This window comes from Furipterus horrens, unplaced genomic scaffold, assembly GCF_987537825.1.
Source record: "Furipterus horrens unplaced genomic scaffold, mFurHor1.1.pri manual_scaffold_4, whole genome shotgun sequence".
Lineage (NCBI taxonomy): Eukaryota > Metazoa > Chordata > Mammalia > Chiroptera > Furipteridae > Furipterus > Furipterus horrens.
In genome coordinates, this window is record NW_028327174.1 from 94,879,576 (window position 1) to 94,905,975 (window position 26,400).

General features: G+C 49.3%; 1 protein-coding gene and 1 long non-coding RNA gene across 6 annotated transcripts in view; one reads left to right on the plus strand and one right to left on the minus strand.

Annotated features, from left to right (window-relative positions):
* Window positions 1-3,727: 3,727 nt before the first annotated feature.
* CACNA1C (calcium voltage-gated channel subunit alpha1 C) overlaps window positions 3,728-26,400 on the minus strand; it is a 713,310-nt gene continuing 690,637 nt past the window's right edge. For all 5 annotated transcript variants that reach the window (XM_090273794.1, XM_090273795.1, XM_090273796.1 and 2 more), the window contains 10 exons: window positions 24,626-24,728; window positions 19,072-19,173; window positions 16,038-16,165; window positions 15,469-15,603; window positions 13,615-13,967; window positions 10,714-10,842; window positions 8,641-8,747; window positions 8,194-8,297; window positions 6,054-6,389; window positions 3,728-4,272 (listed from right to left, as the gene is read on the minus strand). In XM_090273794.1, coding sequence (XP_090129920.1) covers window positions 3,970-4,272; window positions 6,054-6,389; window positions 8,194-8,297; window positions 8,641-8,747; window positions 10,714-10,842; window positions 13,615-13,967; window positions 15,469-15,603; window positions 16,038-16,165; window positions 19,072-19,173; window positions 24,626-24,728 — 1,800 coding nt within the window. In that variant the 3' untranslated portion in view covers window positions 3,728-3,969. The remainder of the gene's footprint in view (window positions 4,273-6,053; window positions 6,390-8,193; window positions 8,298-8,640; window positions 8,748-10,713; window positions 10,843-13,614; window positions 13,968-15,468; window positions 15,604-16,037; window positions 16,166-19,071; window positions 19,174-24,625; window positions 24,729-26,400) is intronic.
* On the plus strand, window positions 4,047-9,182 carry LOC150012467 (uncharacterized). The gene is made up of 5 exons (XR_016510520.1): window positions 4,047-4,103; window positions 5,678-5,998; window positions 6,396-6,540; window positions 8,269-8,345; window positions 8,974-9,182. It is a non-coding gene; the product is annotated as an uncharacterized LOC150012467 (long non-coding RNA).

Genomic DNA, 26,400 nt, shown 5'->3' on the forward strand with positions numbered 1-26,400 from the left:
TAGAAGCTGAAGAAGGGACTATAACAAATACCTGCTGAAACAGAGAAAAATTCATAAATCAAGCCAAAATCTAGGGGAAACGTCTCCTCTTTTTACCTCAAGACCAAAAAGAAACTTCTAGAAACAGGAAGGAAGGAGGCAACTGAAAATCTCTCTACTTAATGTAGCCATGCACATGAATAGTTATTAAAAGATCAAGGTATGAAAGAGGCTGGGCTAGTCAGAAAAATGATAAAAATCAAATTTGCCAAAACCCAGAACTCAAGCTGCACTTCAAGTCCTTCTGGTCTTCAGCACTGGCTGCTTTTCTTCTACTGCCCAGAAGTTTTACAAGGTCATGGGGAAGGTTGTCCTTTAGGTGGAGAGGAAACATCACCTTACTAGGTGATGAGGCTAGTGGATGAGGCTCATTGATTTCACAACTTATGTTACTAGCCTGTGATGATGAGCGGTATCAAATGTCAGTCCTAGAGGAGCAGCAAGAGGCCAGGCTCAGAAAGGCCCGCGCTTGGAACTCTCATCTGAAACCCCTCTCCTTCACAGTAGCATCGGCGAAGTGCCTGTGTCACTGCTGACACAGGTCTCACCAAGGCAGTGAGGAAGGCTTGCTGGTCTTCTGGACACAGTGGACTAGAAAGAAGAAGGGAGCCTTTGGTGTGAGTGGTGAAAAGCCAGGGGACCATACCTAGACAGGGCCCTGGGAGCAGCTGGAACAAGCCCAGCCTGCAGCCCAAGCTGCCAGCCAAAGAGATGTGGTGGTGCAGGCGGCAAGTCCAAAAGGAAAATAGAACACAGTATGAAAAGGTTGCATGTTGTGTATGTGGTCAATTAAGATTACAAGCTTTATCTAGGAATCAAACATATAGTGAGAACCAGATATCAATCCAAAAGGGCTCCCTCTCCATCATAACTAAAACCTGAGCAGCACAGTGGCAGACATTTTGGGAAACTAGACAACGGGTAACAGTAACACCTAAACTTAATATCTAGAAGATGGCACTGAGAAGAAACCAAGAAAATTTGGATTGGTTGGGCTTGGAGAAACAGGAAGAAACTCTTCTACTTCTAGACTGTAAGCTAACGTGGGAGTTTCCAGCACATTTCTCCACATTTTCATGAAATAGTCCATGAAAAAAAAACTCACCTTCACTGAGGAATGGGCTTTCTCTGATTTACATTTCTAGTTTGCTTATATAAGTGCCAAGAAGGCTGAGAGTACCCTGGACTGGAAGAGATTCAATAGGTAAATTTTGGATGAGTCGCTGGGTCCTGTTTTCCCCAAATCAGTGCCTTTTTAACCAGCATTGTTCAAATTTATTCAAAGCACAGCATCAATAGGGTGATGTTCTAGGTAGATGCAAAGTGGCATAAGAGAGCTTCCAGAGAGCCCCTGGTTCCCCCATCCCTGTGAACTCCTGATGCTGCCTCTCTTGTTCTGGCCGCCACCATGGCTCCCACATATGCTACCGGAGGTATGGAGGAAATCTTGCCTCAGGACAAAGACAAGATGGAGAGGTGAGCAAGACAGAGTTGACTTTTGGATGGACAAATTTTACCTGGTTGCCTTTTTCTAGCCTCTGTTGTCTGAGGTTGGGTAGAGCAGTTGCCAGAGCTGGGATTCCCTTCCCTTCCAACCAGCCCAACTCCAATCCCATCCTCTCAGTCAGTGCATACTTCCCTGAAAAACCACTGAGCAAGCTTTGTGCTGTGGGAGTGAAGAGAAATGCCAGCCGCCTCTCTTCTCCCTCAGGGGATGCAGAGGCCAGCCCAGTGAGGAGAGAGGTTGGTCAGAATGCCTCCCAGCCCCTCACAGTAAAGGGTTGTTCCTGGAGAAAGAACCCAATCAGAGAGCTGGTGCAGAGCAGATAGAGGGAAGATTGGAATGAAATATGTCCTGGTCTCTCGAATGAGATGTAGTACAAATATCCCTATTGCAGAGTTTTGGAAAAATTGAGGGAAATGGAAGCAAACACAAGATATGCAAAACAGTAATGTTCAAACCTGTTGGTAGGTAGCAGAATAATGATTTACACTGGTGATACCCTTGCTCATTGTACAAATTAAAAAAAAAAAAAAAATCGTCCCCCTTCCCCCAACCACATATAGAAAAGCACTTGAGTTCAACGGTAAAGCTTGTCACACTCCAAATACAAAATGATTTACTTACATGCAGCAAAATATACAAGAGGTGAATTCAAAAACAAACTTAATTCAATTCATTATATTTGCTTGGCACAATTGCAATTCAATTTTAAAAAAATATTTGTAAAATACTGAAACTGACCTGAATTCAAGTATAACGGTTTCTTCAACAGAAACATTATCAATGCAATAAAACATTACACGGAATATATCGAAGCAAAACGCCTTCTTGAGTTTTTCCCCTAAATTTCTGTGTTTTTTAAAATACAGTTTTAATGCCAACAAGACTCACAATTGTATTTTTAAAATGAATATTATTGCATTGTTTTTGCATATCTTGTGGGACAGAAAATGCAAAGAGTTACTGATTCCCGTTTCAGAAGCAGAGACAGTGATTTGTTTTTGCTTTCAAATGGCCCTGGATTCAGATCCCCCAGTTAACCCAGAAACAGGGAACTGTGTACTCACTGGGCACATGGGGGCACTGTGTGGGCGCGCGGTCACACATCTGACATATCCACACAGACAACCCGCTACACACACAACACACTCACAGAGACTCTCTCATGCATGCTAGCTCTCTTCTGGTACCCGCCAATACACCCAGCGTTCAAAAGAACCCAACTCAGTCACCCATCTGTGCAAGACCCTATCAAGTGCATTACGGATTACCTTTAAGTTACAAAACCAAACCAAAGAAAATTCTACTACCTATGGAAATGATAACAAATGACTGGGCATACACAAGGTCTGGTAAAACTCTCCTACAGTAGCTCTAGTGAACCCACTGGAGAAGAAGGAAACCATATCCATTTAAATAATACGATCACACGTAACCTCATTTACATTTGCAAGAGTGAGAACAGTAAGGTGGGTGGCAACAGAACTTCGTAAACACTCTTCTTCTTCCCCTCCACCTGGGAAAATAAAACTAAAATAAAAGAAAAACAGAAAAGAGAAAAGTCAAACCCCCAAACCAAAAGAGAAATGAAAACTGCGACATGCTGTCAAGGAAAAGGTCTAACCACAGACCAAGAGCGCTCAACAGAAGCCAGCAGCACCTCGCTGTGTCCAGAGCTGGCTGCCCCTTCCGGGTGGGCGGCCCGCCCCGCTCCCCTGGCTGCAGGCTGACCGGCTGTTGCTGGAGCTCGGTGGCTGTGCAAGGAGGGCGATCCTGCTCCGGGGGCGGCCGGCGGGTGGGGACGGTGGGGGCTGGGCAGCTGCAGCGTAGCCGCCCCGCCCTTCCTCCTGGCTCCCAGCTCCCGCCACCTCTTGCTGCTTCCTCTTCCCCCTCTGGGGTGGGGCTGGGTCCAAGTCCTTCCTGCTTCCTTCTGCAAATTCACAGGGCCCTGGCTCTATGGGGACAGTGAGGCTCGTACAGAATATGTGCAAAATGATTTTTTTACAAGCAAAGTTGAAAGACACCCGTTTGACAAAGGTCCTTTCGGTGAGGGATACCACAGGAAGCTGAGGGTCTCTTGTGCCCAAGGCGAGGGCTGGTTCCTGGCACAGGACTTGAAATACAACGGGAGGGCAGGCGGCAGTCTCCTGCGCTCCCTCCCCGACCCGTCCACTTCCACCTCCTCCTCCTCCTCCTCACCACTCCACCTCCTTGGACACAAACTCGGGGTTGCTGCTTTTCGTCCCCCACCCCCGAAAAGTGAAAAGCTCACTCTCTACACCACCCAACTCTGTCTTGTCCCAACGAAATGAATGAAGACGCTGTTCCGTTAACTCCAGGTCACGAGAACAGTGAGGCACTTCTGAAACGAACCCTTTAGGAACATTGAAACAAATAAAAAACCCAGCGTCTCCCAGCCCCCGCTCCTACAGGCTGCTGACGTAGGCTCTGCTGTCCCGCAGCTCCTCCTCGCTCTTCTGGCGCTCCCGGGGGGGCCCACAGGGCCCGTGCTCTTCGCCCCCTGCGCTGTCCTGCCCCCGGTCCCTGCAGTTAACAAAAGGTAGGAGGGCGCCGTTGGGGCTCTGCTGGGCGCCCCCGCTGAGGATGTTGTCAGCGGCGCTCTCCATCTCCTCTATGGTCATGTCGCAGGCATCAGCCAGCTCCTGGGTCGCGACCTCGATAAACTTGGGATCTTGGGCGAACTGCCCCAGTCCTTCCGAAATCAAGACCTGCAGTGGGGAAGGCCATGAAGGAGAACCAGAGGAACATTATTCTTGCAGCTCGATTCTTCTTTTTAGGGTTAGAGCAAGGGACTTCTGATTGGAAACTTTGGGGCGGGGAGGATGCGTGTGTGCGTGCGAGCCGTGGGTGCTCAGAGGAAAGGAACGCAATTTGGGATGCGTGGGCTGGAGGAGAGAGATTTAGGCTGGGAGGCTTGAAAATTGTTATCAAACATATGGAAACTGGGCTCACCGAGAAGCTGCAGGGGTGTCTGTCATAGCTATAAGAGTCTGCCCTTGTCTTTTCTCCTCCCCAGAACCCTATCTTAAGTATTCTTTCCAAGAAACCCTCATTCTCCTTGGGTGAAACTGTTAGTCCGTGCCCACTGCCCATTGCCACCTGGCTGCCTGTTTGGGAGTGAGGGGCCTGAGTGTCATGTGTGCAGATACTGCGCACGTACCTGCCTCTGCCTCTGCCTCTGCTGGGCAGGGCCAGGGGGCTCTGCCACTACGTCACCCTCCTGTGGCTGCGTTAGTGGCCAGTCTGCGGAAATCAGCCACTGAGCCAGTGGGTAGGGAGGCACTAGAGCGAAGCCTGGAACATTCTCCTTCCAGTTCTTTTTGTCCTGCTCCCCCATTACTCTTTATCTTGCCTAACTTTTCTACATGGCTCCCGCCCCCTCCTAACACACTACACACGTTTATTTATTATCTGTATTTTGCACCACAATATGAGCTCATGAGAGCAGAAACACTGTTCCTAAGCAGTGTCCCCGCACCTAGAACACATCCTGCACGTGGCGGCGCTCAGTGGGGATGTGTGGACTGAGCAGGGGGTAACCAAGGCCACTTGAAGCACAATGTTGGAGTCCAAAGGAACCTTAGGAATCATCTGATTTAATTCCCCACCCCTTGTGCCACAGTCTGATGACTGGATAGGCATCATCTCTGTTTGCACATGTCAACTGACAAGGGGATTACTGCTTTATGGGAATGCCCTCCTCATTTTGGAAGAGTTCTTTTGGAAAGATCTCCTCATGTGAGCTAAAATCTGCCTGCCTGTCAGTCCTGCATTTAAGATCTCTTGCCCAGGACACAGGATCCTTACAGGTTTAAGATGTGTATCATGGCTTCTTAAGTGACCTCCTCTCCAAGTTTACTTCTCAAATTCTCTCAACAAGTACTCATATGAAATGTCTTCTAGGGTCCTTGTCAACCCAGTCACCCTCCCCTGGGATTGTTTCACTTTGTCAAAGGTACCCTAAGATGTGGTGCAAGGATTGCAGTAGGTGCTCTGACCAGGGCAGAACATGGTAGACCCGGAAGTGCTCTTGTTCTAGGCTACAGGTCTCAACCCTGGCTGTGCATTAGAATCATCAGAAGGCTTTTAAAATAACCATTTCATTGGTCATAGGCTCCCATAGTTTTCCAAGTTATTGAAATGAGCACCCAGGCTCAGGAGCCAGACAGGGACCTTCTGTGCATATGAAAGCAGCCCAAGCTCCCATTTGGAGTGGTCACAGCACGCCTCTGGCTACAGCGGCGCCCCCCAGCCTTCCTCAGGGTGTGCTGCCTCAGTCTCTCTCCCTCTGCATCAGCCCAGCCCCAGAAGAAGCCGAAAGCATCTTGTGTGGTCAGAATTCCCTCCATGCCATGCCATCCCGCAGCAGGCCCTGACATCGAGGGTCTTTCTGGCCCGGAGACTTGACCTCCAATCCACTTGGAAGAGAACCAGGTATACTCCCTCCGGCCTTTTCTTCCCACCTGCTGTGGAGCTGGGAGTCACTTACCGCTTCCACCAGACTGCTGGCACTGCCATGGAATTGCCTGCCCCAGGCCCTGGCCTGGCTGGGCACGGTGAGGGATACAGGTCGGGCTCTCCGGGTGGTGCTGCTGCTCCCTGCACAGGGCGTGGGCTCCCCAGACCAGGAGCCACAGTGGATGGATGGGAAGCTGCTGTTGAGTTTCTCAATGGACTCGGTTCCTTCCAGCCGAAGCATGGGGATGGGCTGTGGGGGCCAGCCTCGGCTGCCGGGGGTGTCAGGGGGGGTGGCACATGGCCTGGGGAACGTGGTGGGAGAATGGCTTCTCTGGAGGAGGGGGCTCAGGCCTGCCACTGCCAATGCCTGCAGACACACAGGGAGCAGCGGTTACTGGGAATGGTCAGGCCCTGAGGCCAGCCTTTTAGCAGCTACTGCTTTCAGCTCGTTGCACCTGCCTGGAACTCATCCCACCATCATTTCCACCCATTTGAATCCTGTTTCATCAAGACCCAGTGTAAGTTTCAACCACCCTGAAACATAGTTTCTCATTATCTCAGGCTGAAGGGATCTCTGTCTCCCCTAAATCCCGAAAGCTCTGAAAACCGGAGTCAAGATCATCTGCCCCTCAGCACTGGCCCTATCCCCCACTAGCTGTGACTTCTCTCCCTTTGTCTTTCTCGTCAGTAGACCAGAGAGGTGATGGCCGTGTCAGCTGTAAAACCAGAACACAGTGTCCACTGTCTCCCTGCCTTGTGGGGTTGATGTGCGGTTCAAGTGAAGTAGGGTCTAGAAAACGCATACTGGGCATCCAAAGAGCTCAACAAAACCAGCCCTTACTGTTTCAAGTTTTACAATGAGTTGGGCCATTAATAATGTCTTGCCAATCTCTAGCTCACCTTGTTTTTGAACTGTTGTTCAAGTCTTACAACTGTATTGTGATTAAACTATTTACACGGCCGTTTCCTCTTCCCCCCGCTTGGCTTCAGTGTCCTGAGGGTGGGCTGTGGTCCCCATGTTGTGGCAGAGCTGCCACAACAACCTGCTCTGATGTGACATGTCCACAGGACAGTGACACAGTTGGGGGAAAGGCCAGCTGAGAGGCAGAGAGGCAGGGCAAGGCTGCGGGGGTGGGAGGGTAGCAAGAAGTCAGAGAGAGGATGAAAGTAAAGAGGAGTTTCTTGCTTTCCAGAATGATAAAACAGATAAGTGCAATTAACTTCCAGAAATCTTTAAAAATATCACACAGTGTCCCCCCAGCCTGCCAGCCTCTCCTAGCCACTGCTCTTGATGGCCTCCACCCTAGGGTCCTGGGGTCCCTGGAGATAATATGTATGTAGGTAGTGCCACACGAGCTAAGCAAAACAGTGCATTTCTTTAAGCTGAAATAATCATCAGCTCAGCCAAGTCACACTGGCCATCTTGTGTTGATTATAAACTTTGATTGGCAATTGAATGCCTTTTAATAAAAACATATTGTTGAAAGCATAGGCCTGTGGTAAGAAAGTATAATTAAAGAGGTAAAAAATTTAGGAAATTCTAGTGTAAACACTAATTTTTCTGGAGTTAAGAGACTGCCTTAAATAATGCTTTGACGTTTCCATTAGTTCTGAGATATGAAGAGCATTTCTGAAGCTGGTGTCTTGGATTTCACTATCTCAGAGTCATCTGTGCCAAGAGAAAAATGTCAACTGTCAAATCTCCCTGGACCCATTTTCCTTGGATATGACTCCCCACTCTTGCCCACATAGCTGGCCAGTTCTTTGACCACTTCCGTGTTTCAGTGGATGGAGTTTTGTGCAGCTCAGTCTCCGTGGGTGTTGCAACTTTAGGGAGGACCATGTCTGCCTGATGGCCCTGGTGAAAGCCAGTGTCTGAGGAGGGGACATCTGTACCCTTGCAAGAAGAAAGCTCGGGTGGGGTCCCAGAGCTGCCGATTTTTTGGGACCAGGTGGCGGGCTCCTGCTCACCAGTTTCCGAGGTCTCCACCATGGGAAATGACAGACTTTGTTAAGGCTCTCACCTGTACAGGAAAAGCCCCCTTCCCTGAGGGCTGCTGGGGCCAGGAGTGGGGATGCGGCAGTGGTCTGAGGTGGGGGAAAGAGGGTCTGGGGGACTTGTGTCTAGTCTGCTAGGTGGTGGCCAGCAGCCTGTCCAGAGTGTGGGCTACCTGATGGTGAACCAGGTGCAAGGGCAGGACTGTCTTCTGAGAGATGTCTCCCCCTTGATTCTTCTGTCTCTTCAGACATTCCAGATGGAAGGAGGCCCTTCGACCTGCAAAGCCAACCAAGGAACTGGGATCAGGGCAGGAAAGGAAGCCGGGTCTGTGACGACTGGTACCCAGAGGGGGGAAAGGGGCCAAGTTAGTGGCCCAGATACACCTCCTCCTCACCCTCCACCTTTCTCTGACATGTACCACAGAACACATGTCCAAGTCCTATCCCAGCAAGCCTTGTGCTCAGAGTTCCCTCATGGTGCTTTGGAAATCTGCCCAGCCCACTGTGCGGGGGTTGTTTGAGTTAGGCTACCACAGTTTCTGCCACCCCCGAGGGCCTGCCCAGTCATCTGGGGGTGCACACTGGCTCGCCACGTCTGAGAGCAAGGCGTAAGGGCTTACCTAGGGAGGCGGAGCGGAGGAAACCCCTTTTTGGAGATTGCCGGGTGTCCCTCTTGTCCTCCTCTGGGGGTGTCAGTTGTCTGTTTTCATCATCCTGATAGGAGAGCCTGAAACAGAGAACTCCCGGGGCTTGTTTCTGGAGGCAGAGAGGTATATCCCACAGGGACAGCTGCCATCCCAGATGGTAGTTTGCCTTTTCCTCAGTGAAGGGAACCCCCACTTTGTGCTTTCATGAAGGTTTGGGGAGGGACAGCAGGAACGTGCCACCCCAGGGTCCCGCTCACTGGCTTTGCACATACTTTCCAGCCCCTCACATACTGCCTGTCTACGCAGAGCCCAGCATCTCCAAGTTGCCGACAAACGCCCACAAATTCTTCCCTGGACTGGCCTGGGCACCTCTCTTCCATGTATTGATGCTGTTCGCCATGACAAGTCCAAACTTTACCCCGTTTCTCCCTGGCCTGCCCACCCTTCACCATCAAGAGCACACAGCTGTTGCCTGGCCTACGGCACCATACAACCGCGCAGTCAGTGAGCAGCAGCATCAGGTCAGTGGTTCTAGGCCGTTGGGTGGGATCCACAGTAAGACCTGTATTTTACACAGTGCCAGTGTGCACACACACCCCTGACTGAACTAATCATCGTGACCCATACTCACTTTCATGCGCTGCACTCTGATTGTTCATATTTCTTTAAAAAAAATGTCAGTTGCAATCCACTGAGTTGATTTCACTACCCCTGGTGGGCATAACTGTCCCTCCCAGATTGCATTCTAACCCCTTCCTTTTACAGAAGAGAACACGGGCTCCGTTCTTCCTGTGACGCCGCCTACTTAGGGGGTAGAGACTGTGCTGTCTTCCTGCTCCTAGCGCACTGACTTGCAGCATTTGTAGATGCTGAGGAAAGGTTTTGAACCAAAATCTCTAAGTTTTTCCTTTCATTTTCAGCTTGGTAAGCCCCCCCTATTATATTTTGTTCTTATCCAATTTGTACCCATTCTTGAGGACCCAGCTTCTGTTTGACTTGTGCCTAGTGCCTGTTATGGTCACCTTGACCTTGACCTTCTCCAAAGCCTGTACCCCTCATTGTTGTCATACTTTATGAGCAATTAGTTAGCAAATCTCCATGTTATTTTCCATCTATTGAGATTCTCTTAGCTTCCTAACTAGTTTGCAAACTCTCCTTGAGTGCCAAGGCCAGTTTATTCATGATCTAGCACAGTGCCTGGTGCACCAAGCACTCAGTAAGAGCCAAGACAGATGGTAGTAGATGCTTTGCCTGATTTCTAGGATGTGTGGCTATGTATTAATTTGCATTCTCTAAAAATCTAAAGCCTAAAAGGGCTGGCCCGTCCTTATTATAAAGTGCTTTCAGGAAAGCTTCTAAAACAGTGCATCTTAAACTTTTAAAATATAACCTACATTCAAGTACATTTTATGGGACTCAGTACACACATACATATATTGGCAATTAAATGATGCTTCACAAAATGATACTTAACTTTGTGGCATTGGATATGCGTCTTGTTCTATCCTAGTCTATGTCATTTTGTGCTATGTTGTGTTATACTTTATTTTAAAAGTGCTGATCATAACTAAGTAAATGTCACAACCTTCTAATGCATCTAGACCTGCAGTTAAAAAACCCTTCTTAAAAAAATCACAGCACTAATATCTCAGCCACCATTTGCCAACAGCGCCTTCTGCTGGGTAGCTTTATTATAGTAGTTTCATTAATATTTGTTTAATGGTCAATACTATATGTATGTGTGTAACTGAGCCTCACTATAAAATATATTTATTGGTGGCTGCACCTCCAAAATGTAAAAAACAATGTTTAGAAGTTTTTTCTTGAAAGTGCTGTATTGTGAGGAAGAGCCAAGCTAACTAGGGGATTGTGTTTGTCTGTGTGGGTCGGGGGCCTCCCTCCTGAATGAGGTGACATGTGCTCTTCTGATATGTGAATTCTTCCCCTTCCCAGATCATCCCCAGAGGAGGGACCCCAAAGCCTGCCTTTCACCCAGACCCGCCCCTACACCCACAGACCAGCGGGGGTAGAGGCAGCAGAGCTCACATCTCTGTGGAGGCCAGGCTGGGCTCCCTGCACTGCTCCATGTCCTCGCTTGTCTTCACGTCATAGGTCTCATCCTGAGAAAACACCTCCTGACACACCATGGCTATCTGGCTCTCCCGGGAGTGGCACCTAAGGTGGCCAAGATGGAGGAAAAAGTCAGAGACTGCCAGCCCTCCTCCCCTTGCCCCGGCAAGTGTGGCATCACACACACGCGCACACGCACTCACACACACAGCCACCGTGGCCTCCTCCGCCTGCAATTGCTGAGGAAGCCAGAGCTGTAGAAGCATTAGGATTGGGGTTATGAGGTTATGATTCTCTGTGGGGAAAGGGTTAGGGCCCGGGAGACCTGACTTCTTACCCCATTCAGTTACCCTCTGGCATAAGTGATATAAGCGACCATGTCTCAGGATCCCCATCAATAAAACTGGAGCAATATATGCCCTTCCTGACTCAGAGGCTCACTGTGAGTAACAACTGAAGCAACACATGCAGTGGCGCTTTGAGAAGTGGGAAGGATCAGCCTTTCAAGGAAGGGCCCTGGGCTGCGCTACACAGGGCAGGGGGTCTAGGGCGGGCTCTCCCTTCCCTCTACTATAGGCATCTGGGCCTTTGGGCATTTGTTGGGCAGAGCCGAGAAGGTCCTAGTGTCCTATTTTCACATGCTTTTGAGTTTGACATTGGCCCCCTGGAGTGAAAGCTCAGAGAAAAAGGCTCACATAGAGTGGTTTGTTCTTCCGAGCAGAGGGGAGTGAGTCCGAGTCTCTGCTGAGCTGAAACGCCCCATGTCAGGATATGCCTTGGATTACACAGCCTTCCCCCTGGGTCAGAGTCTTCTGCTCACTTGGTCATGGCTTCCTCAGCTCTGGTCTAGGTGTGCTCCCTTTTCCTATCTCTGCTTCCTCAGGACCTCCCCTCATCATTCTTCCTCTAGATCCTAAATGCTGGGGCCCACTGTATCCTCAGACTCATGAGGGCGTCAGAGAACGATCCCAGTTCATCCTCTCCGAGCTGAGTGCTTTGACCCTGAGACTGGGAGCCACTCAGGATGGGTGCAGGCAGTTCTCTGGGGAGGTCCTAACAGATGGCTTCCCACCTCACCACCTGAAGGACAGATGAGATGGCAAAGGCTGTTGATAGGGTGGGAAGAGCAGGCCATGGAGGGAGCTTTGCTGAGGCACAATGGGATGTGCTAGACACAGAGAATGGAACAGGCAGGTGACATCACCTCTTGGGGGCCACTGTGAGCAAGGCATGCTGGCCTGTCCCCAACAAAAGAAAGGTCAGTCCTGGAGCCCCCCACACTTAGCCTTGAGCTATGACATGAAAGACAAGCTCCTAGAGCTGGAACTTGGGTTATGTATTCCCTCTTCACCAATTTGAAGCTCACTGCCCTGCGTGTTTTTACCAACTGTGGTGGGAAGGAGGAGCTGACATTTAGGGAGCACTTACTATGTGCTAGGCATCGTGCTGAGTGTGTGCATGGATCCTATTTCATTAATACATGTCTCTGTGGGGAGAGGAAGAAATCCCCTGATGTCTCGCTAGGCTGCCTCTCTAAAATGATTTTTACTTCCCTTTATTTAATACAGAACAAAGTTTAATATGGACATTCTCTTTGAAGGAGGTGTTAGTTTGCACTGACACACTAATGGTAAAGACAGCAATTCTTCCTTAAGAAGAGGCTTGAAAAGGGGAGCAGGGAGAACATAGTACTAGGACTGAGTCCCTGAAGGACACAGAAGGGAGGAAGGGTGCAGAAGAGGGAGGGGGGCACCAAGACAGGTGTAGGCCACCCACTGGAACTTTGACCTTCTCCGATGCAAAACCAGCCTTTTGGATCAGCACATAAAATCCAGTGCCGGGCACATTGCCCTGTGCACAGAAGGTATCAGTATAATTGGGCAGGGCTCCGCCAGCACTGCCGGTGGGTGGTTGTGCCAGCTAGTTTTAGGCAGTAAGGTAGACGGACAGCCAATTTGACTTGTCTGTCATCATACAGGGTAAGTGACCAGGCTGTGTGGACTTACAAGTGGCCATGCTGGTTCCTTGAAGGAAAGCAGCTCAGGACACATGCCCATGAATTTAAAAACACACCGGAACTTCTTGATAGTTTTCTGAGCTCGAGGGCATAAAAGGAGATTGGCCCAAGAAGCCGGCATGCTGGGGCACTGCCATCCTGCCAGGGCAGCTGTCCGCTCTAGGAGAGCAGCTCAGCTAAGGATGAAGTGGCAAGCTGCAGATGCGTGTCCTCTCCCACCGGCCTGGGAGCCCAGAGCTGCTGGTATAAACAAGCAGACCCCTGGGGCCCAGGCTGCACTTCCCGAGGCCCAGAGCACCAGGGACCAGAGCACAGGGAGGCAGGAGGTGCAGTCAAGACCACGAGGAGTGATCTTACACTGGGGCAGAATGAGCCAGCTCTACAGCGAAGGGCCCCCTGCCACCAAAACGCCCTCCCTGGAGGTGTGAAAAAGGTATAAAGAGGAGGCAGTAGCTTCGTTCCCCTTCCAGTTGGGCCAAAGGCCAGGTTTTGAAAGAGACTTAGGAAAGGCCGGGGGAACAGTGTCTGTTGTGTAACCAGGATGCAAACGTCCTGGGGAAGAGGGGCCTGGGCTCTCTGCATAGGTGGGATGAGAGAGTAGGGCTGGCTCTGTCCTGAGCTGAGTTCCTCAGGACACCCGCTGGCCTTCCCTGAGCATGGCTGCCACATGCAATCAAGGACAAGACTGGGAGATAGTATTCACCAGCTCTATTCCTGGGTCTGGGACAGCAACGTCCACCCCAGCTTGAGGGATGAGAGGCAAACCGGGGGGTCTAAACTCTCCCCACCCTGACCCCCTCTGAGACAGAGTGTGTGAGGCCCCATTGCGTGGGCTCTGGATGCCCCACATTCCTGCTTACCTCTTGGAGCTGAGCTTCCATGATGCCTCCTGCACTCGGATGGCAGGAGACAGGGGTGGCCCATGGCCCTCCACAGTGCTGACCGCGCTGGGGTAGCCGGTGGGGCGGGGAGAGCGGCCCAGGGCTGTGTTGTTGGCATTGTTGATGTTGGCGTTGGAGCCAGTGGAGGAGTAGCTGCTGGGGGTGAAAGTGGAGTCCACCAGTTTTTCGTGGGACGGTGATTCGGTGTCACCGGGGCTGTTCCCGGCCTTGTTGATGTGCAGCGGGCGCTGAGTGGTGAAGGTCTGGGGGAAGGCGCTCCGGCCGTCGCTTTGGTAGTAGCTGACATGGTTACCAAATAGGCCTCCGGCCCTCTGTAGGCGAGACGAGAGGGGTGGGTGGAGGAGGGCATCCTTCAGCGGCCTCTCCTGCTCAGCCAATGCACAGAGTCATCTGCCCTCCAGAGTGCACAGCCACACTGGCAGCACGTGGCAGATGGGCATTGTTCACCCATGTGGCCCGGCAACTGGAGTGGCAGGGACCCCCTCTGAAGGGGCTAGGGGAGTGGTGGGAACCAGTCATGGGGGGAAGCTGCTGCCCTGGGAGTTTCTACTGAACCTTCTGAAGACAAGGGTTGAGTTTCTAGGACGAGTGTAGGGTGACAGTCCTTCCCTGCAGCAGCTGCTGGGTCTGGTAGCTGTGAGGTGCTGTGGGGCATGAGGGGTGGGGACAGGGACCAGAAGATTCCAATGAGATTTTTTAAAAAATGGAAATCCAGCTGGCTCAGTGGGTTAGAAACTGTGCTAGCCAAAAAGTTTTGAAAATAAAGATGACAAATTTTCTACCTCAGTTATACAATATTATGGGCTCCTTTCCCCTAGGAGGTTCTTAGAGATTTTAAATCCAGAACCAGCATTTATTCCTAACATTCTTTCTCTGCCCTGGGCAAGTGGGCAGGTAGCTATTTGCGAGGTTGGTCTGTGGGGTCTTGGTGGGGTCGTGTCCCTGAGACCATTTGGTCATGAACATTTCACAGGGATGAGAATGAGGATGGTGAGGACAGGACAGCCGCAGGCAGGATGGGTTCACCTTCCTTCCCTGTGTTTGTATGGCCTAGGAACTCTGGCGTGGGGGCCGGGGGACAGGGGTGAGTGGGCTCTGGTACAGTTGTGGTTGGTAGCTTCTCCCTTGCTATAGAAAAATGTTATTAACTAAAAACCTTCGGGATCAGGCAGGTGCCACAAATGAATGGAGAGAGCTGGATGTAGAAGTCCAAGCAATCCAGTCATGTCTAGCTTACCCTGTAACAACTGATGGTGGGTCTCTGTGTCCAGGAAAGGAGAGGGGAGGTTGAAGGGGGCTTTTGTGACCTGGAGAACACAAGCTCTATCTCAAGGGGATGACTGCCACTTGGTCTCAGCCCTCCACTGCCATGTGGGAGCGCAGCCTGACATTGCCAGACCTTCTGATATTCTCAAGAGGAGCCAGGAGTCTAGATTTTTATGTGAATGTGCCAGATTTTCAAATGTTGGCAAATGCAATAGTCTGCAGATTAGATGGGCCCAAGGGCCACCACTTTGTAGCTTCTAATGTAGGTTTCTCCTTGGCATCATTTCCGTTAGGAAAATGTCCCCTTTCTCCTTCACCAGCCAGTGATGATTTCTGGGCTGCCGTGTCCCGAGGGCCCTGGTTTAAGATGGAGTCTGGCTCAGACAAGGTGGATGGATAGGAAATAGAGGAGTGGGAAGAGCTTGGAATCTGCCAAAGAACTCAGGCCTTTCTCCCTCAGTTTCCTGGCAGAACAACAGCCCACCTCTCCTGCTTCAAACTGAACTTGATATATCAAGGTCAAGAGTGCTGTGTGGCTCCACCTACCCTGAAGATGTCGTCCTCAGAGGCAGCGGACACAGCTTCCTTCATGGCCTTGTCCAGCTCCTCCTCAGCCGTCAGGTCTCCGGAGATGGCCCGGCGGATCTCAGGCCCGATGTCGTGCAGCGTGCGCAAGCCGGCCTGGAAGCAGAGGCACGCGTGAGGGCCCCGCGCTGCTCTGCCCAGCCACCCACCAGCTGCCATCTCGAGCAACATGCAGTGAGCCTGCAGAAGGCATGTCAGCATGCGCTAACCACGGATGTGCTTTGGGACCTCTGCGTCTGCCCCGAGTGTAAGAACCCATGCTCCTACCCAAGAACGATGGAGGCACTGGGGAGGGGCTTCAGAGAACTTCAGCTGAGGTCCAGAGCTGGGCACTGTGGAGCGGGCAGGACCACAGAGGCCAGTGTGTGTGGAAAGCACACAGGAGGGAAAGGAATGTGTCCGCCACCTTTACACAGCTACCTGCGGAAGGCACCTGGCCTCCAGTCTACTGGTGAGAGGCTCGGACCTTGGTCAGAGGTCAGAGGACAGTGACCAGGCCTTTCCTTGGGTGTAGACCCCCTGCCCCTCACCTGCAGGGACAAGGCATTCCTCTGGGAGGGCTTGCCCACAAGGCCTTGCTCTTTGCGCTTCTTGAATTTCCGGAAGTACTCTTGGATCAGGAAAGTAGCATAAAACTTGCCAACTGTGACCTCATCATCTGAGACATTCAAAGAGAGGACATGGAATTGGAGGTAAACAAGGAAAATTTAGTTGGGCTTTATTAATTTGTTTTCAGCAACCAAACTTTTAAAATTAAAAAAAATATTTTTGAAGGGGTAGTACATTCACCTGGTGCAAAAAGACAAAAATATATTAAAAGTTATATAGTAAAAGTCTCTCTCCCACTGCTCCCATCTGCCACGTTACCACTTCCTAACTGATCATCTTTTAAAATTAGTTTCTCGAGTATTTTTCCAGAGATTCTTTATGTCAATGCTTTCTGTAAATAAGCAAGTATATTCTTATCCCCCTTTTATAAACAGAAAAAGTAGCCTATTGTCCAAATTATTTCCCACCTTGTTTTATTTATTTTTTACTTAACCGACATTGCTAACAAATTCATATTTGATTTCAAAGCTTCAGATGCCCATCATAAATCAACCAATCCTCTATGTACAAATATAATTTTGCTTAAAGGTAAGCAGGGGGTTGGTAGAAGAAGCACCTTTTTCCTGTGTAAGTTTGGGTTTTTCTTTCAACCAGACAGATTGGGTTTTGTCACATGTGGCTTGGCTGGGTTCCTGTTGGACTGGGGCCCCAAGTTACCCACGGCACGCTCAGTCCCTGTCTTGAGAATGAACCACGTGGTAGAGAAGCTAGTAAGTCTCTAACAGGAATATTTTCATGCCCTGTAAGGAGTTCCTTTGCTCCACCTCTCAGTTCTCTGTGAAGGAAGGGCAATGGGCCCGGGAGACCGCTGGCTGGGTCAGATCTAGGGGCTTGTGATGATTCTCTTGCTTCTAATTGTCTCCAAGGAAGAGCCAAATCCACAGTAGTGATGGCCTTCCACATGGCAAGGGCCTCATTCCTTGTGGGAGGAAAAAACCTCTGAGCCCTTGTCCAGGGTAGCTGGGGAATAGCTGCAGCAGGGAATAGAGATCAGGGCTCTGGCGTCCCTCAGACCCAGGTTCAAATCCTGAATCTGCCATGTACTCACCATGCAGCCTTGGGTCAGCTAGTTAGTTTCTAAGAACTTCAATTCTTTGAGCAAACTTCATGGAAACATTAAAAAGAGCACGTAAAATAATGTATGTAATGTAGTCTCTGTGACTCCACTTAATCCCAGTACTGCCTTCTGTCTGGGAAGTCATTCTCAGCAAGGGTAGTGTCACCTTTTAAAAAGTGTTGTGGAAATGAATGGGACTTTTTTAGTTGTCACAGTGATTTGGGGGTGCTGCTGGTATTAAGTGGTTCTAGATATGTCTCTTAAAGCAAAGGCGTATTTTGTATAATAAATAATAGCTCTGCACACTGCACACGTTTTAAGTGTTACATTAGGACGTCCATGTGGAAAAACAACCTGCTTATAATTATTTGAGCGAAGAACCTCTTCTCATTTTACAAATGAACATAAAATATTTTTTGCATAGTTTTACTATGTCCAGAATTTTTCAGGAATATAACTACTGTGTAAATTGATAGAAGACTTTGTTTTGTTTCAACATGACCAACAGGTGTTCACGTTTTGCAAAACTATTCCTGATGGCAGTGGTATTGGAGTCACCCACTGTCTGACCCACCTGCCTCAGCCTGCATTTGTTCTCTGTATGTGCATGTATGTAGGTGTATGTATATATACCCGTGTGTATGGTTATTTAAATATACTTAGTGAGCTCTTACTTCAAAATGACAAATACAAAACGTCAACAATATTCAGGAGTCTTCCTTCCTTTAAATACACTTATTCATCGTAAGTGGCTGCATGCAAGCAGTTCTTCAGTTAATCATAACTTCTGGCCTAGTTGTGCCTGAGCATGTAGACAGTGAGTAACATTTGATTTTAATACATTTTGTATTAGAGTTAAAGCATTATATTCGTTGGCAGCCGTCCGTCTCCAGAGACGATGGTGTAGCTTGTTAAGAGTCTATCTGCACCGCCGAGAATGGCTGTGCAGTCCAACTCGGGAGTGACACGGTATCTGTCTCCTCCCGTGTTGAATCGACATCTTGCGATGACGCTGGAGTGTCCTCTCCAGTGAAGCTGAAGCTACAGAGCCTGGGCAGGGTGATATGGAGGGTCTGCTGTTGCCCATGCAGCAGACCCCCCCTCTCTTCGCAGCTGAAGGGTCCAAGGGAAAGACGGAGTCAATACAGCTTGGCTTCAGGTGCGCCGCAGGAGTTGCCGGTGTTGACTACAACGTCAAACCGCCTTAGGGACTCCGGCTCCGGATTTTCTGTCGGGGTTTACTCCCTTAGCCTTTCCCCTGAAGAGGTATGCCGCAAGGCAGCGGAGGTTTTTTGGAATCAGAGTTTTCCTTCTCTGATGTGCCCTGACTGGAAGATCGAACCAGCGACACTTAGCTCGCAGGCCGACGCTCAATCCACTGAGCCAAACCAGCCAGGGCCAAAAGCATTATATTAATATTTTGGAAATGATATAGGTAGGAAGGTTGCAATACCTGTGACTTTCATTCAGGACAGCAGTAGGGGCATTGTACACTATTTGCTATAAAAAAGAGGCTGTGGGTGCCCAGAGTTGAACAACACTGCTCTGGGAAGGACACGAAGAGTTTCCACCAGGAGGAGCTCTCACGGCTCTGTCATCACTAGAACTATCAGCCCAGTGGTTTATGGGAAACCTTTACTTTGCAGCTTCCTTGAAGTTCTGCCGCACTGCTCAGCATCGCGGGGCCTTGCCTGGCTTCATCCGTGAGATTCAGGACAGGACCAGATTTCCAACCTCACAGCCCGCCTCTGAGTTTGTGATGGGCTCGGCACCCTTGTCCCTTCTCACTGTAATGCCTTCCAGGCCCACAGGCAGGGTCTGCGAAAGGTGACCTCCTGCAAGCCCAGTGACTCCAGAACAGGCAAGGGGCAAGCGTGTGTGGATCGGGGAGCACTTACCGCCTGCAGGGGGCACTACTTGGTCCAGCAGCTTCATGCTGGTCCGCTTCCAGATCTTTTTGATGATGGCCCGCAACTCCTCATTGGCTTGTTCCAGGTTCCCTGAGGGGATGGAGATAGGTGCCAGGCTGACATGATCATTGGCCCCTTGAAGGACTCACTGCAGGGTGTGCCCCCTGCATCAAGTGCCCCCCACACAGTCCTGGTCCATTGTTTCCTGCCCCCCAACCCCACCCCGTCTTTCACTGTCTGCCGCCAAACTCCTCTTTCCCTCCTGTGCCCTGTCCAATGCTGTCCCTTCTCTGCCCACTGCTCAGACAAGCCAGTGGCGTCCCTTCACCCCCCACACTGCTTTTCCAGAGCTGATAAGACTGCTGGTGCCAAATGGAGCTCAGCAGCCACTGGCCAGGAGAGCACAGGGCCTCTCCATAGACGGCATTGCTTACAGCCTGTGGTCACCAGGGCCACATGGGTGACTGGAAGGAAAGCAGTCTCCCCCAGTGTCAGAGCCCTTTGCTGAGTCTTCTGCGGGGAGGAGGTGGCAGGACAGGAGTCAAAAGACACTTGGTTCTCTGGGTCAACTTTCTCCACTGGTGAAACAGGCATAGTTAGGTGCCTACTCGCTGCAGCCTCTGGGATACGAGCCTTATTGCCATATGAAAGGAAAGCTGAGACCTGCGGCTGTGAGACAGGACATGATAGCAGGATTCCAAGATGCTCCCCAACCATCGCTGATATATACACACCCTGCACAACCCCTGGGACTGTGAACAGAATGGATTTCACCCTGTGATTAGATTATATCATATGGCATGTATGACCTTAAGATAGGGAGATTATCTCGGTGCACATGATCTAATCACATGAGCTCTTTGAAAGTAGAGAGTTCTCGGGTACAAATTTCCAGTTATAAAATAAATAAATTCTAGGAATCTCCTGTACAGCTTGGTGACTATATAGTTAATGCCGTATTGCATATTTGAAGATCTGAGAGAGTAGATATTAAAAGTTATCATCACAAGAAAAAAAATGTACTACGTATGGTGACGGATGGTAACTAGACCTTTTGTGATGATCATTTTACAATATATACAAATATCAGATCATTGTGTTGTACGCCTGAAACTATTAGAATGTGATATGTCAATTGTACCTCCTCAATAAAAAACAAAAGAAACAAAAAAACAAAATTAAAAAGGAATGTGAGAAGGGGGTTAAAAAGTGAAAGTAGAGAGTTCTCTCCATTTGGGAGCAGGAGTGGGAGAGAGAGCAGGGGTGGGCCTGGAAGAAAGCACACACCCTGCTGTGAATGACCTGAGACCGGCAGCCTCTAGGGGCTCAGTGGTCCCTGTGCAGACCCAGCCCTACAACTGCAGGAGATGAATCCTGCCAACAACCTGAATGAGCTGGATGTGGATTCATGCCCAGAGCCTCTGGAACAGGACACATCCTGATCAGTATTTTGATTTTGGCCTTGTAAGACCTTGAGCAGAGAACTCAGCTACCCCAGGGCTGCACTCCTGACCTAGAAAGCTGGGAGCTAATAACCGGGTGTTGTTTTAAGCCAATAAATTGGTGGTAATTGGTTATGCAGCAATAGGAAGCCAATGCAGGCAGCCCTCAAAGATATTGCAGGTTCCGTTTCAGACCACCACCATAAAAGCAAATATCGCAATTAAGCCAGTTACACATTTTTTGGTTTTCCAGTGCATATAAACATTATATTTATACTATACTGTAGTCTATGAATTGTGTGATAGCATAAGGTCTATAAAAACAATATAAATACCTTAATTGAAAAATACTTTATAGCTAAAAAATGCTAACCATCATTTGAGCCTTCAGCGAGTCCTAATCTTTTTGCTGGTGAAGGGTCTTGCCTCAGTATTGATGAAAACACAGTATGTATCTGCAAAGCACAATAAAGCGAGGTCTGCCCATACTGGCCTGTCTACTGCTGTGACACAGGGAGGCAACAGGCCCGGAGCGCTGGTGTCAGGTTGCCTGAGCTGCAATCGCGCTGTGGCCACGCCAGAGAGGCTTCCTGGGAAGGATGCCCAGCAGGAGCAAGCGGGCTGGCCACAGGGAGAGCACATAACAGTCCTGAATTCCCTGAGTGAATGTCAGATCCAACTGCACCTGCAGCCAGAGGACAGTCCTAAGCATTCTAGTTATGCAGGGAGTCCTTCACAGTGACATTCCCTTCCTGGTGAAGGTAGCTGGTGGTTTCTGACATATGCAATGAAAGCGTCAAATTTAATGCAATGTTCAAGTGTACTCATCTTGTGTAGTGGGGTAGGTAGTGACCCTTCCCAATTCATGTCCACAAGGAACTTTGGCATATGAACTTAGTTGGAACTACTCTTTACAGATGTGATTAGCTAAGATGGGTTGTACTCAACTGGGCCCTAATCCAATATGACTGATGTCCTCATATGATGAGGAGACACACAAGGAAGAAGGCCACGAGAAGACGGTAGCAGAGACTGGAAGGGACATAGCCTCCAGGAGCCAGGAACCAGGCATGGGACAGAGTCTCCCTCAGAGCCTCTGGAGGGGCCCCTCGGCTGACACCTTGATTTTGCACTCTGGCCACTTGGACTCTAAGATAAAAGAATTCTGTTTTTTAAGCACCCAGTTTGTGATAGTTTGTTGTGGCAAACATAGGATACAAATACATCTTCCAAAAGAATCTTCCACAGCTTTACAAGCCTCGGTTTATTCTCACAGTGATCTACATAACTGTGGAACTTCACTAACAGGCATTTCACCTCGCCTAAGTACAATATTTAGAAACACCTTCCCGCTGCATCCCAAAGGTGTGTCTGGCTTGGGACCGGTTCTCCGAAGTAGCTGTCAATTTCTGTCCAGTTCCTTTCGTGCTCAAAACTGAAGGGTAAGAACTGGTGAAGACTTCATCCGCACTAATTTGGATGCTTCCTCTCATTTCTTTCTGGTTCCTTCTAAGAACTTGCCTTATCTTCTAGACTTAAGCGATTAACACTTTTGAGGGGGCTTGTCTCTAATAAAGGTTTGCCCCTGAGCAGGATTGTGGACCCGTTGGTAGCTATTCCTTTTTGCCCCTTAATTTTAATTCATTATGGTAAGAACACGTAACACGAGCCCCACCTGCCTGACAGAATTTTAAGCGTGCAACACAGTGTTGTGATTTATAGGGACAGTGCTGTGCAGTAGGTACATGTCTTCGTGTTTAAAGTTTTCTTTAATTCTTGACTGCAGTGCCTGTGTGGCTGGCTTCCCCTCTTGTCCCGGAGTGCTCACTTCCCGGAGACTGGCTGTGTGCACCAGTTATTTTGGGCCAGCTCCTTTTCCATTCTCATCAGCGGTTGGTATCCGTTAGCTGGGACTTGGTTTGTGCTGACAGTGCGTCTTCCATAGTGAAGACCTGGTTTCTTCCACACATGAAAATTTAGTTCCTCAGTTTACGTCATGCTTTAAGTATTGCAGGATATTCTTCCTAGTACTCATTAAATCTCCTCTCCTTAGAAAAAAACACCTTTCCTCCTGGATGTAATTGTGATAGTCATTGTAAACAATTTTGAAAGTAACAAAAGTAAAGGAAGGAGGTAAAAGTCACTGCTCGTTCTACTACTCAGTGATAATCAATATTAACAAATTTCTTTCCAATTTTTCTCTATATCCGTCATCGGCAGCCGTCCGTCTCGAGAGACGATGGTGTAGCTTCTTAAGAGTCTATCTGCACCGCCGAGAATGGCTGTGCAGTCCGACTCGGGAGTGACACGGTATCTGTCTCCTCCCGTGTTGAATCGACATCTTGCGATGACGCTGGAGTGTCCTCTCCAGTGAAGCTGAAGCTACAGAGCCTGGGCAGGGTGATATGGAGGGTTTGCTGTTGCCCATGCAGCAGACCCCCCCTCTCTTCGCAGCTGAAGGGTCCAAGGGAAAGACGGAGTCAATACAGCTTGGCTTCAGGTGCGCTGCAGGAGTTGCCGGTGTTGACTACAACGTCAAACCGCCTTAGGGACTCCGGCTCCGGATTTTCTGTCGGGGTTTACTCCCTTAGCCTTTCCCCTGAAGAGGTATGCCGCAAGGCAGCGGAGGTTTTTTGGAATCAGAGTTTTCCTTCTCTGATGTGCCCTGACTGGAAGATCGAACCAGCGACACTTAGCTCGCAGGCCGACGCTCAATCCACTGAGCCAAACCAGCCTTTTCTCTATATATACACATAGTAAATGTGTATTAAGTTCTTTCAGGGTGAGAAATAGGCCTACTTACACCTATTTCAGATTGCACTGGCTATTGAGAGTATATTCTTTAGTCTTTGTTTCTTTTTAGTTTAGCAGCAGAACTTGAACTGTTTTCAATGTTTGTAAAAATGAGCTTATTATTTTGACATGTATCTTACTAGCCTGTTCTTGTTTTCTTTCATTGCAGGTGTTTCTATTATTTTCTGGAATGCTTTAACTGAGAGAAGGCACCTCTCTCAGTTATTCATTGAACTGAATCCCCACATATCATTTCATCACCTTTCTGAATTTACAAAGGAAGAAACTTAAGCAGAGAGAGAAGAAATGACTTATCACACATGTTACCAGGTTCAGGTCTCCCATCTCCCTGCCCAGCATCCCTGCTATTGCACAAAAGGAAAACACCATGGCTGGCAGCCTGAGACTCTGAGACCGAAGCATCAGAAGGGACAGAAGATGTATTGCTCATCTCTTCTGTGTTTTCTCCTATTTCAGTACAAGAGGGTTTCAAACCTGAGTTCCCGTATGAATCTTAGTGTGGCTGGTTGGAAGTACAGACCTGAGCCCTGTTCTAAGACTCAGGTTTAGAGATCTGGGCTGGTGTTTAGGACTCAGTATTTTAAACAAACTCCAACAGGTGAACCTGAGGCAGGTCGTCTTTTGACCACACTCTGAGAAACGCTATAATAGGCTAGCAGCTCTTGCAGAGCAGGTGCATCTTCTTAGTCACATTTTACATAGCTGTTTCCACAGAATGGTTTAGAAATGCTTATCAATTATACAGACGGCCCTTTATTGCCTCCAGAGCTGTTGAAGCCCATTGGGTGTCTTCGTGCAAACTGGAAGCAGGTGTCCCTCCAGGTGGACATAGGCCCAAGGGGGCATGGCCTGCCTAGTAGAGAACAGGTGAGATCTCCACCCCTACTTGTTGCTGGCTGAGCCCTTCTTGTGCCAGTGTATGTGACGGCTTCAACCATAGTCACCTGAGCACTTGAGAGGACCACGTGCAGCCACGAACGTCTCACTGAGGTGGGCTTGGTCTTGCTTCGGGTAACACTCTTTTTCTGCTTTTTGAACTATACCCTATGACTTCAAGATGGGAAGCCAGAGTTCAAAATAAATAAGCTAGAGGCAAGGCAGTCATTAAAGAAGCAAAGAGAACACAACTAGGCCTCGTTTACATCCCTGAGGTGAAGGTTATCACTGAACACAGATCTGTACAGGCGGAGAGGCCCGGGGACAGCGTGCAGGCTGCTGACCGCCTCTCTGGCTGGTGTGCACGATCTTCTCAGTGGCTCTCTCAGTGCCCCATGGGTGATCCTTACCTTCTGTTTTGATCCTCAGGGCTGTCCGGACCAGGGCAAACAGGGTGGCATTGAACATAACTGTCCCATCACTGTTCAGAGGCATGTTCATGGAGACCAGACGCTGGAAGGGAAGGGGAGGCCAAGCTGGTGATTACAGCAAATGATCCTCAAAGGACCCACAGAACCACCACAGCAGGAAGATGCTGGGAGGGAGCCGCTAAACTTGTGGGCATGTGCTTAGAGTGGGGCGGGGGTGTGTAAGCATGAGTCACTGAAATGTATTCAAAACCTATGCTGGGGAGAGCCTTGGCTCTGCCATAAGCGCTCTCACTGTGCTGCACAGAGTGAGGGAGGAATGGAATTTGTCCCCGTTAGACCCTTACTTCCAACCCCCTCCCCGCTCAAATGCTGCTCATGCACACGGTGTGCCCTCTCCTGGCAAAAAGAACAGCTGTGTGCAGGCATTTGCGGGGAGCCCTCCTGTCAGACCATATCCATTTAATGCCCTGATGAGAGAAAGAATAATGGAAGATGCTCGCAGAAGATGCAGTGAGTCCTTTTTTCTGTATGTTGAAAAATCTGCCTCTGCGTCAAGCCAGATCAGAAGCTTGAAGCCACTGGAGAGGAATGGATTGCCCTCTCTCATCCCTTCCCACACTCCAAAGTTGCTGCTAGTGTGCTGTGCTTTGGGGTGAGGCCCTGAGCACTCACAGGGTCACTGTGAGAAAGAGCACCATGAGAGCACCTCCTCTCAGGTTGTGGTCAAGGACATTATTCATTAAATCACATGGTGTGTCCTGTTAATCATAGTTACAAAAGGGGTTATACGTACTCTGAGTGACTGGATCTTCTTGATTCTCACGGACAGTGTACATTTTAGAGTGGTCCCAGGAAGCATAAAGCTCAATCGGCACCCGTCCAGGCCCATCCGAGGCCCCAATGGACATGCTGTAGCCTCGAGTGGGCTGCACTCGCCCTGCTCTTGCTTCCCACTCTGTTTTATCTCACATTTAATTTGTGCCCTTTTTTTCCCTCCTATCTTCTTTACCCTTGGGAATCTTCTAAAATATTTTTTTGGAATGAAGTGGAGGTACAAGTGAGGAGAAACTGAGTAAAACAGAGCATAAATAGAAGGTCCTACATTCCTTCATTTCTCTATTTTCCTTGAGTGGATTAGCCACAGCGCTGACTTTTTCTGTTTGTGCTTCTTCCTCTGCACAGCTCTCTGCCCTCACTCCCCCAAACCCCTCTTCAGCTTGTCACTATTCCAGCATGGAATACAGAATGGTGATGATGAGAACTAAAGAAAGGGGGAGAGAGTGGGAATGAGACTCTTCAGCAAGTGCTGGACTACATGGTTGGGATTACAGGGAAGCAAGAGAGGGCACGCGACTTGAGGGGGAGCTCCCCCTCAGGGCCATGCAAGGCCACATGGGCAAGGGTTTGGTCTGACAGAACCTAGAATGTCTGTCTTTAACATCACGGACTCACTTAGAAATCGGGTGAACATGATGGATGGATTCTCTCCCTGGATTCTCACCTTGTGAGTGTTTCAGTGATTTCATTTACAATTGTAGGGTTTCATGCATCTCCGAAACTGATGCATGGACTCTAATGGCCCTGTGACCCCAGGAAAGCACCAAAACCCATCTACCCTAGATGGGAAGTTTTCCAGGTCGCCTAGGGAACAGCTTGATGGGGCAGCAAAGTCTGCTCAGAACCAGGCCCTTTGCTCGGGGCCGGGCACATAGCACGCTGGGACATGAAGCATTCACTGTCCTTTATTGAGTCTG